The sequence below is a fragment of the Mycteria americana genome, chromosome Z (assembly GCF_035582795.1).
Source record: "Mycteria americana isolate JAX WOST 10 ecotype Jacksonville Zoo and Gardens chromosome Z, USCA_MyAme_1.0, whole genome shotgun sequence".
In the NCBI taxonomy this organism is placed as follows: Eukaryota; Metazoa; Chordata; class Aves; order Ciconiiformes; family Ciconiidae; genus Mycteria; species Mycteria americana.
In genome coordinates, this window is record NC_134396.1 from 41321773 (window position 1) to 41333717 (window position 11945).

The following is an 11945-nucleotide window of genomic DNA, read 5'->3' on the forward strand; positions in this document are numbered from 1 at the left end:
TGCCAGGAGGACTACAGAGCTTCCTGGTGTGGTTTGCAGAGAAAAGTTGGACACGGTTTTCCTGTGCAATGGGAGAGCACCAATTCACAGACCTGGACTCCCCTTTGCCGAAAAGCCCTGTGTGCTTTTATGTGGCGTGGAAGTTTTCCACTCCTCTCCCCTTCCACAGGAGAGCAGCTTTCACACAGCACACGTAACTGGAGGACAAGGAGATAAGGCCAGGACGACCACATGTTGCAGTATAGCCCCATCCATAGCTAAGTGGGGCTGTATCCATTGGGTTCATCATCTTCAAAGTGATTTTACCAGCATTTTGCCTAGTGTAGTCCTTATTTCCTATCAAGGTCCTAAAACAGAAGACTTTTATTACTCATCTTCAGCAGATAAAAAGCAATCACAGAAACACACTGTTTGTTCTGCTACATCAGCTTAAACTTCTGGCTATAAAAAGCCTAGTTCTGCTTTCTTTCAGGGCTTTTCTTCCCTACCAAGTAGCAGTGCAGGCAGCCCGACAGCCAAGCCCATGGCATGAGTCCCAGTGTGACGATGCTCAGCTCCAGACAGGAGGCTCCCAAGAAAAACACTGATTGCAGCAAGACGACTAGGCAACCCTACACGCCTGCCTGCGCTTAGCAAGGCTGTTGTAGTGTTCCTGTTTGCTAGCTCGTTATATCCATTTCTGACAGAAAGGTTTGCTGTTACCCACAGGCATCTTACAGGTAGGTACCTTACAAGTTCTAGGATCCAGGTTTCAACTTCTTTTCCAAAGTGCTGCCCCCATCACTGAGGCAATCAATCTGTGTGCCTATCGCTATCCTTGAGTTGCTATTCTTCAGTCAGTAACTCTGTCAAGAGGTACCCTACTAAGAACAGGCTGTAACTGGCAGCTCAGAGTCAAACCAGACGTATTTCTGCTCGGAGTTTCTGAATGCTTCAGCCTGTGTCACCCGTCTCAAGCTCTCTGAAGATCACATTATTAGACACAGTAAAACAGAGGGGCAGATGCAGGAGAGGTAAACTTCACTCAAGCATGCTAATAGCTCGAGCTGAGTAAGGACTACCCAGAATTTCCTCCCTCCCCCTCGCATTTTTATGGACGTTACAAATACTCGGCGGCAGGCTCGGCCGTCTCGCATTCCACCCCCGGCTGCCCGTAACGCCTGGTGCTTCGCCCGCGGCCGTGCCCTGACGGCAGCAGCCAGCCCCGCAGGGGTACCCCCTCGGGGGTACCAGTGGGTGGTGAGGGGCGGTGCGGGGGGTGGGCCGGGCCGGGCCGGGGGCAGGCCGGGACCGCCGCAGCGGGGAGCCAAGCCCGGCCGGGGCCGCCAGCGCCGCGGGAGCAGCGAGCCGGAGGCAGGACCGGGGGGCGGACGCGGGGCGGGGGTGGGGGCAGGGGCAGAGAAGAGCCCGGCGGGGAGGTCGGGCGGTCGGGAGGGGGCAGCCGGGCGGGGCGGCTCCGGGCTGCGGCGGCGGGGAGCGCGGAGCCGCGGGGAGCGGCGGCGGCGGCGGCGGGGCAGGGCCGGGGCGATCCCCAGCCCCGCCCGGCCTGGCCCGGCCTGGCCCCAGCGCAGCGCCGGGGGCCGAGCGGCGCCGTGCAGCCGGCGCGGTCGGATGCGGCGGCCGCAGAGCGCCGGGGGGACGCGGCGGGGACGCAGCAGGTACTTCGCCTCTCCTCCGGGACAGCCCTGCCCGCGCCCTGCCTGCCCCCTTGCCCCCTCTCCCCGCTGCCTGGCCGGCGGGCTGCGCCCGGCCGGTGCCTGCCCGCCCCGCAGCCCGCCCGTCGGGGCCGTCGGCGCGGCCGCGCTGTCCCTCTCGCTCGGGGAGCCACGGGCGAGGAGTCCCCGGCGCGCCGGGCTGGGAGAGCGGGGCCGCTCCGCCTGCCGGGCCGGTTGTCGCGGGAGCGGGAGCCGCCGTGCAGGCGGTGCCTTCGGGACGTCGCGTACGGGCGTGGTGCGGGTGCGGGCACGGCGCGGCGGCGGGCCGAGCGCAGCCCGGCACTGCGAGGCGGGTAGCGTTTCCCCTGCGGGACGGCCAACGCCGCGGACACGTCGGGGATATTCCTGGGTGGCTCAGCCAGGAGGTTTGTCTCCCCGGAACGTCCAGGTCGCTGCAGTAAGGCAAATTTGCCAGCGGCATACTGGAGTTTGGAGTGGGGGGAGTAGGTCGGGAGCGCTGGGAGCCGGTGGGGGGGAAGAAGTAAACGTGCCTGCCTTCAGCCTTCAGCGTGCAGGAGTTGGAGCGCCCGCGTGAGAGATGCGTGCGTGCCACTCGGATTTACAAAACACAAACTGATGTCGAAAAGCCAGAAGCCAAGAAAAATAACCATTTATTAAAGGCTTTTCTGAGGCTGTAAGCTGCCAACACATTCACTTAAAAAAAAATCTTTTTAAAGTTTGAGTTGTCCAAGACATTGTTCTGCAGCAGATGTTTGTTGTCTAAACTTCGTTTGCAACTAGCGCAGCTTAATTTCAGAGTGGAAATATGTATTGAAATGTACTGCTGTTCTCAAATTTAACACTACCAGGGTGTGCCCGATAAATTACACGTGTTTACTTTTCATCTGGAGAGGCTTTAAAAATAAGTAAATATACAAAAGTTTGGCTTCAGATATGCATTCTTGACTTTCCCTTTGCCTTTCTTAAAATTGTCATTGATCACCAAAGCGTATGTCTGTGTGTGGACGAGAAGGGAGAACTGCAGTGTGTGTGGTGGGGGCGGGTCCGGTCTCTTTTGTCAAGTCGGTTTGTGGATACTTGGAAGGCAGAAAAATATGATTCCAGCTGAACTACTGTGAGTGTCCTGAATGCATAGCATCGTGTGTTCTTGTGTAGGCAAAAGTAGGTAGTGGAAAGTTAAGTCCTATTCTCACTTGTGCTTTATTCTCACTTGTTGCTTTGACTTCAGGATATAATGAAAATTGAGAGCAGTTTGGCTCACTGTTTTGAAAATAGAAATTTCTTATTCTTCCAGCTGTAAAGTATCCAGTGACTCATGAGACAGTAAAAGCCCTCAGCTCCCCATAGGACTCTTACCAGACTGCCCCTGGGAGCAGAGAGTGGAGATGTACTGGGGGTGGTTGCTGAAGGGCTTTGGCATCCCCATTATCACCGGTTCCCCGTTGCCTCCTGGCATTGGGAATTATACATTCCCAGAGGAAAATTGCAGGTTGACTCCAGCTGCCTTACCCAGAGTGTTACCTGTGGGGAGCTGGTGAGCGGTACAGCCCTGAGCCTCTGCCTGTACCACTGTGTGGTGGGGCTGGAGAGGGCAGTGGAGGTGTGCCTTGCCGTAGGGCAGATTGAGGGGTTGTGGCCTACCACACAGCATTGCCCTTTTCATGGTACATGTGGCGCAGGGACCATACAGACCCTGGTAGACCCTAGGGATGTGAACCGTGGTGGAGGGCCCCTGCTCCAACCTGGAAGGGTGCTTGACCCTACTAGGATCCTTGACCTCTGCAGGAGAGCGCGCTAACCACTGTGGAAACCCCAAAGCATGGTGGTGGGCAGGGAGATTTCCCAGGAGGGGCAAATGATGGTGCTCACTGCTAACCTTGACTGCTCCCTCTATCCTTGGAGCAGGGAGGATGAAGCTCAGCCAAATAGCTGAAGGAGGCCACTGAATTGTCCTCCACATGACTGTGGTTCTTGACATTGTACCACTGCCTTTATTTGAGTAATTTAGCAAACACTGTCTTGACCATCACATCCATGAGAAAGTATAGCCAGATTGCCCCTGCAATGCTGATAGGTTTATCTTTCTAGTGGTACCTGGTGGTGCAGTGATAGGGATCCTCCCGTTTGCTTTAGAGGGAATAAAACTGATTTCCAGCAGTATCAAGAGCTCGGGTTGTTGAGGTACCTAACCAAGGCAATGCTCAATGCACAACATGCCACGGACAGGCTCTTTTTTTAATCTTTCGAGCTAAGGTCCATACTTTGCAGCTAGTGGCTAGTCCTCTGTATGTGACTGGGACAAAAATGTTTTGAGGAGTGAGTTGTAGAGCTGTCAGGAAGCAGTGACACAGATATCCTGCACCTGGCTTCTGCTCTCTTGTTATTATAATATACAACCAACTTTAATTTTTCTAACTGTTAAAAAATGAATGTGCTTTCTGAGTTACTGGCTACAAAGCAGGAGGAAAACAAAAAAATAGTGTGGCTGAGAGATATTGCCTGGAAATTTTGCTGCCAGAAGAGAATAAATTTTAATTTATTACATTATTAGTTATATTAACTGTCAAGTGACTTGTGAGTGATATTCATTCCCTGAGAGTCCTGGCAAATAATAATGTTACAGCCTCCATCGCCTTGCCGCTAGCGTGTCAGAGGCAAAGATTTACTTTTGTGATACTAAGTTTGCTGTAATAATTTTAAGAGAAGAAGTACTTGCAAACAATGGAAGAGACTCTGTATGATTTCTGCTGATTGAGTGCATCATCCATGCCTTCAGCCAGGGAAACTGCTATAGCACCATTGCCTTTAGTAGAGTCATGACAGTTTACAGCTGCTGAGTTGTGGCTGATAAAGTCCTAAGTCTGGCATATAATTTTCTTCAAAGAAAGAAATATATTTGTCCTTCTATAGACCAGTATGGTAACTCTGGAAAAGACTTACAGAAACATTTATTTTGTTGCATGTGATGCTCTTAAATTATATGAATATGATTCTCTCGGGAGCCATCAGCCAGTCTGGTGAGGATTGCTAGTTGAGCTGTCGTTAACAAATACTTTTCTAGTCAAATGTAATTGTTTATTTTACAGTGGGAAGCACTTGCGATTCACATGGACACAGTGGCATTTTGTTATAAGCCAATACAATGAAAGACTGTGATAGTTTCTGTGATAACAGTGTGCAGATTGTAACTGAATTACAATTAGATTGAACCTTAGCTGAGGTGAAGTTGTTCTGTTGAAGAGCTTCACTGTTACCATGCTTCAGAAAAGAGGTCAACATCTTGAGGGCCCAGTTCTGCTCCCGGGAAATTAATAAGATGGTTGCTGTCATCTTCAGGGTAAAAAAGACCAAGGACACCAAGCAACAACTGTGTTTCTTCGATAATATGTCTCTCCCAGCAGGTCTCTTCACCAAAGTCGTTTGGACCTAAGAACTAGAATGGGGAAATAATAATAATAACTATGGGGTAAATAGTAAATTATATTCTCAGAAAACAATTTTAAAACATCCTGAATGTACTAAAGAATTCAAGTCAATTCACTGTAGGCTTTTGTCAGATTACTTCTTTTCTGAAAGAGGGAACCCAAGGAAAGGGAGGGTGGGAAAATAAGGTGTGGGTCATCCTTTAAATCCCTTTATATTCATCTGGGATATGGTTTGCTCCTCCCCTTTTCCAGAGGGCACTTGAAAATGCATCCCCCATTTTTCAAGTGCCCAAAACAGAGTGCTGGAACAGCAGTGGTTCACATGTTTCTGTGATCTTAAGAAACCTATATATAGAAACATAGAATCATAGAATGGTTTGGGTTGGAAGGGACCTTACAGATCATCTAGTTCCAAGCCCCCTGCCATGGGCAGGGACACCTTCCACTGGACCAGGTTGCTCAAAGCCTCATCCAGCCTGGCCTTGAACACTTCCAAGGAGGGGGCATCCACAACTTCTCTGAGCAACCTGTTCCAGTGTCTCACCATCCTCAGAGTAAAGAATTTCTTCCTAATATCTAATCTAAACCTACCCTCTTTCAGTTTAAAACTGTTACCCCTCATCCTATCACTACACTCCCTGATAAAGAGTCCCTCCCCATCTTTCCTGTATGCCTTCTTTAAGTAGTGGAAGGCTGCTGTTTTCCAATGAAAGTACCAACACTTCTGTATTAAACCTAAGCCTGCTGATGGTAAGCCTACTTCATTACCCAGAGTAAATCAGATACTCCTTGGGATATACAGGTTGCAGGTTGAAACCTGTTGGTGCGCTGGTCTCTAGCAGAGGTTGAGATCTCAATGTCTTGCCTTGATACCCATCCTTTGAAAGTGTCTTTCACGTGGTTGGGAAATGCTCGTGACCCTTGAGTAAATAAATGCTAAGGAGTTCTAGCTCTTAACGAGTGCCCTAAACTAAGCTATTTCATTTTGGGCTGATGGAAAGTGTCCTCCCATCCAGCACAACTTTTTATTTTCTTACCTTTCCCAGAAAAAAATTAAATCTTTACAAATTTGGTTTGGATGGAACCAGTTCTCTCCTCATCCCCATCCTGGTTTGATTACCAAGCTGAAAAATTGGCTATCTGTTCATCCTCAGTACATATGTTTGGGGCATGAGCACAGATTCTCATTGCAGTATGCAGCAACTAAACTGTAACATTTCTGGTTAACAGTAAGTGCTTGTGACATCTTCTGATATTTTTACAAAGCTGTGTAGATCTCTTCCAATACTTATACATGGCAATGGAAAAAAGACAGCTAGGAGGATCTGCTGTGAAAATGCAACCTATCAAAGTCCGTGGGAAAATGTTGCAGTTAATCTAAGTCATAACTTAAAGAAAAACAGAAGTAAATTGGGAAGGACAATTAAAGTTGATGGAACTATTTTTTATTTTATAAAAACCCAACAACATTAAATGTATGTCTTGTATACACGTGCAAAGGAAAAAAAAAAAAAGTAAAGTGAACCGTAAAGAAAAGCAATACTTACAGAGATGTGACTCGCTGTGCTTATTTTAAAAACGGTAGCAGGAATCCAACTAATTTGAATGGGAAGTAGGATTGGTTTTATGATGACTGGCTTTCAGAGCATCTCCTTAATTGTAAATAGTATAATTTTGTACCATTAAGGGTGGGAAGTTATTTTAGGCATTGGCAACATGCACACTGGCATCAAGACCTGACACCAACTTTCTCAGGCTCTTTGCTGCCTTAGGTCTGCATGGGGAACAGGGGCAAGCTTAGAAAGCAGTGAGTTTGTCCTGCTGCTGCTCAGGCAGCGACGGCTGGGTGGTGTTTTGGTAGTGCCACGTACACTTGGGTCTTTTTGAGAAAGAGTGAGCCGGTCGCTGTGCACACTGGGGCTTGCTGGGACCGTTTGCTAATCCTTCTCACCACTCCTCTGCATTTTTTTCAGCATGAAAATTTTGTAGAGGGAAACACCTATGAGCAGTTCTCTACATTGCCCTTGTGTTTCTGCAGCAGAGCTGCATCTGTGCAGAGCACGACCGACAGCTTACCCACAGCTACCTTTGATAAGCACGCAGCAGCGCTAGACCTTGGTGTCCCGTCGTAGTAAGGGTGTCCCCCGTAGTAAGGACGGTGTCCCCCCGAGTAAGGACGGTGTCCCATCCCTCTCGGCTCCTGGGTTATGTTGCGGCTTGAGCACCCGTGCGGGCTGTGGGTGACATGGGAAGACAGTGAGATTTATGTTGCATTTGTTGTTTTTATTTCCAGAGCCTGGTTTGCAAGCCACTCTCCCGAATTAATATGCGAGGCTTGCTGGAGCTGGGGATACCCACCGCCTGCCCAGGGGAGCGCTTGGAGGAACGTGGCTTGATCTCCCTCTTGTGGAAAATTATTGGAACTAAATTCTCGTGATACTAAAGAAGAAAAGTCCAGCATCGGGGAACGAATGATGGCAGCAGTTACCGTGCCACCTGATGCTCTTGTCGGCCCTCAAGGAAATGAAGAGATGGACTCTCTGATCATACTGCATTATAATTACACAGGAAAGCTTATTTTACGGGAAAAGGCAACTGATAACATAGACCTGCCCACTATAGCATTTCTGATCCTATGTAGTTTCATAGTCCTGGAAAACTTGATGGTGTTGATTGCCATATGGAAAAACAACAAATTTCACAACCGCATGTACTTTTTTATTGGCAATCTAGCTCTCTGTGATCTTTTAGCCGGGATTGTTTACAAAGTAAACATTCTTATGTCTGGGAAGAAAACTCTGAGCTTGTCCTCCACAATCTGGTTCATTAGGGAAGGCAGTATGTTTGTTGCCCTGGGAGCCTCCACTTTCAGCTTACTAGCAATAGCTATCGAGCGGCATTTGACCATGATTAAAATGAGGCCTTATGATGCAAATAAAAAATACAGAGTGTTCCTTCTCATTGGTACATGCTGGCTTATTTCGATTTCCTTGGGTGCCTTACCCATCCTTGGCTGGAACTGTATAAACAACTTACCAGATTGCTCAACAATTTTGCCTCTATACTCCAAGAAGTATGTTGTGTTCTGCATTAGTATCTTCATAGCCATTTTGGTTGCCATTGTCATCCTTTATGCCCGTATCTACATCCTGGTAAAGTCCAGCAGTCGTAATGTCACTAACCACAATAACTCGGAGCGGTCCATGGCACTCCTTAGGACTGTCGTGATTGTTGTTAGTGTCTTCATTGCCTGCTGGTCTCCACTGTTCATCCTGTTCCTCATTGATGTGGCCTGCAGAGTCAAGGAGTGCTCTATCTTGTACAAAGCCAACTGGTTTATTGCTCTGGCGGTCATCAATTCTGCAATGAACCCCATCATCTACACGCTGGCCAGCAAGGAAATGCGTCGGGCTTTCTTTCGGCTTGTTTGTGGCTGCCTGGTGAAATCCACAGTGGCCAGATCTTTGCCTATTCAGCCCACGCCAGATCACAGTCGAAGTAAATCCAGCAGCAGCAATACCCAAAAGCCAAAGGAAGATTTCCCACCGATGAATGTTCCCTCGTGTATTGCTGAGAAAAATGAATCTTCGTTTCACAATGGAAACTTCTGTAAGTAAAGGACTCCTCAAGACAAGTACCTTTTTGTGGCCTTTAGATTTAAACTACAAGTATAGTTTAAGCATTCATGCACTTAAGTCACAGGGGAAAACACTAACCACTTATTTAACTTTGAGGACTTATTTATCAACAATCATTTGCTTTGGGTGTTCATTCAGTAGCACACCTGATTCAGAAAAACCCTTTCATGCTACCCAACAGCCAGGACAGAGTCCATGCACATCTAATGACGTTGTGCACCATGATGGCATTGCATGATGAGGCTGCATTTCGCACTGCCTGATCTTGCAAGACACCAAGAAAACCTGTTAGAAACTTCAGCATTCACTAAACACTGCTGACAATCAGAGAATGAGCCCGATTATTGCCAACTGGGAGAAAGCTCATTACGTATGTTGGCGATTATAGTTCTCTATATGTATCTTGCTGTTATGTTAATGGCCTTATATGTATGTGGTATAAATAGGTGTATATTTGTACAATTCCTTATTAAAAAGTCATTGTTTGGTAAAAGTTTACAATATGCTAAACATTGTATTGCAGTATACACTGTAAGGTGACAAATTATACAAATAGATAGATGTGTTTCAATGGGGATATTTGAAAATGTATGAAGTAGTATCTTTTAACTGACAGGAACTTCAACATGTTGTATCAATGCAGTATTTTTATTTTTTCCACTGTTATTCAAACTTTTCATGTTTAGTGAAAGACAACACGACAGTTGTCACTGTGACATTTCACAACTTACTTTAAACAAGCAGTAGTAAATAACCATTGAGAGAGGCTATATATGTTCGCTATTTAAAGTAGTTAAAATGTGACCCAACAATACACGTGTATCAAGTGTATGTACTGTTTCAATGCATATATTTTTACTTACTGTTTCCAATGTATTTAAAAATATATGTCAAACCTATGTAAACCTGTGTACATTGTGAATGCACTACCTAAGCTGAGATTCTTCAGTTCTGAAAGAGACGTATCATTTCAGAAAGCAATGAACCACAAACAGGTCCCTGTGGAGTTCCTTCTTTTCTCTCCAGGCACTACCACAGCATGGGATTGTGTTAGAAATTCTCCCTGGGAAGAAGTCCAGCCACTGGGACAAGATCCCATTTTCTGGCAATGGGACCCTACACTCCTACTGTCTCCAGGCACTTTTGCAGATACAAGAGGGAAGATGCGGTACAACAGGATCATGCTGAAAGGCATGTCTCCATTTATACCTGACCGTGCCTTGGATCTGGAATGAAAGCCTGTTTAGTTTGGAAGACCTTCCAACTTTCCTGGAGCCCCAGACTTACTCTTTTGAGAGGCTGTTGCAGAGAAACCTGTATGAAAACAACTTTATGGTTCATCACTGCCTTACCAGCCTCAGTACAGGATGGTGTTCAGCATCAGAGGGATTCCCTGAGACCTAGAGTGGTTAAGACTTCGTAAACGTCTGGTTTCAAGTCCTCGTGGAAGTGGCCTGTGGTACTTCCATCAATAGTACTTTATGGCTGGAGGTTTCAGTGGAGGTTGACGGGAAGTTCTGAGATTAGTTCCCGTTGTCTTTCAGTAAGAATGTAAGCATCTAACTTCCTTGGGCTCTTTCAAAGATTTGTGTTTAATGTCTCAAACTACACCTTGTCTTATGCACAATCAGAAGTCGTTGAGTTTTTTTTAATACACAGCTTGAAGGAGCTCATCCTGAGCTTTACTCCGGTCTTAATCATTTAAAGCAGCAGCATTAGACTCTTCCCAAGTATGTACAGAGTATAAGTTGTGTAATGTGTGTAGCAAAAGCCTTTAAAATGTAGAGGTTTGCATTGTGATTATGTTTTACAAGTTAACAGTCTGCTTGTAGATGTTTTACGCTGTTAGAAAAGTGTAAGAACAAAGAAAAACTGTATTTGAATGAAATAACTGTGAAAGAGAGTAGTAAATACGAAATAATTTCTACCAAAAATGTTGAAAAGCAGTGCACTTAGAGAAGAAAAAAAAGCTAAACTAAGCTAAGCATGATATAACTATATGAACTGCAAATACAGGCTGGGTCAGCAGCTCTGTAGCTGTGTGAGAAACAGAACTGGTGACATTGCATTGCCATGGCTTGCTTAGGTCTTTAGATCTTACAGTGCTATTTGGCTGTATTTTCAATGTGGAAGTTCTCCCCTGAAGTTGTGTCTTTGAAAACTGCCAGTTAAATATTTGTATACTTCTAAATGTTAGTTCATGAGGTGGTGGCACGTGGCAGCATTCCTTGCTATTGTAGAGCAGAAAGGCCTTAGCAACACAACGGTTTGAGAAGACATTGTGGCTGACCCCACACCAACTCTCATGTCAAGGATGTTACATGATTCTCACTATTTAGTGAAAAAAAGAATATTTTTAATAGCCAAAGTCCAAGAATATGCACATAAAAGTGAGTTTTAACATCTGGATTCTAGGCTTAGCTATTGTCAGAGTTGATGCAAGGTACAAGTAATGCAAGCATCTCCACTGTTGGAGGCCATGTGGTTGCATGTCAGTACAAAAACCTGTCACTCTACCTTGATTTCGTTCTCTTATTTTGGAGCTGTGGGGATATTTTGTTAGTTCACTACCCTGCTGTACTTGAAGCAGGCTCCTGAGATTCATGGATTCACATGTAACACTGATAATATAATTTACAAAGTACTTATGACTGAAGAGAAAAAAACTGTTGCGGATACAGTCTTCAGTGGGTACATCCCACTGGGACATATTAGGTAAAGCACAGATTCTGGAAGAATTCAGAGCAAAATTTTAAAGTAGGACAAGTCAAGGGCTTAACAGCAGTGGACCATAAACAACCAGGAAGATGTCCTATCCTTGAAGCTGGAAAAGTTGAATAGCTTCTTTCACCCTAAGATATTAGAAAATTCCTTAAAATACATCCCAGAATCCAAGCTTTTTATCATCTAGGCTGATTTGAGCATAGAAGAAACTGAATCAGGTCTCCCTTTCCCAATTGGTTTTACGTGGAGCAAAAGCTACAAAAGAGACTTAACATTTCATTCATATTATTTCATTAATTGGAATATTTATTTTGGGTCTGGATTACAAAAAGAAATGCAAATCAAACCACCTAAGGAGGAAAAAAAAAAGCTTTCACAAGATGCTTTCCAAGAGTCTTTTATTGCCAACAGTCTTAACTGTATTTTCAACTCGTTAGGTACCATAAACATTTTGAGAACTTTTAATTAAATCTCAAACCTTT

General features: G+C 45.8%; 1 protein-coding gene across 3 annotated transcripts; it reads left to right on the forward strand.

Annotated features, from left to right (window-relative positions):
* The first annotated feature begins 583 nt into the window (after positions 1-583).
* S1PR3 (sphingosine-1-phosphate receptor 3) lies at positions 584-11945 on the forward strand. Of its 3 annotated transcripts, none has more exons than XM_075527065.1 (3): positions 584-719; positions 7395-8710; positions 9766-11945. In XM_075527065.1, exons 2-3 carry the CDS (start codon positions 7573-7575, stop codon positions 9972-9974), a joined length of 1347 nt encoding a protein of 448 aa, XP_075383180.1. In that variant the 5' UTR covers positions 584-719; positions 7395-7572; the 3' UTR covers positions 9975-11945. The 3 variants fall into 3 exon arrangements, with proteins under 3 accessions (XP_075383180.1, XP_075383178.1, XP_075383179.1); XM_075527063.1 differs by lacking the exon at positions 584-719 and adding an exon at positions 1132-1353; XM_075527064.1 differs by lacking the exon at positions 584-719 and adding an exon at positions 1478-1658.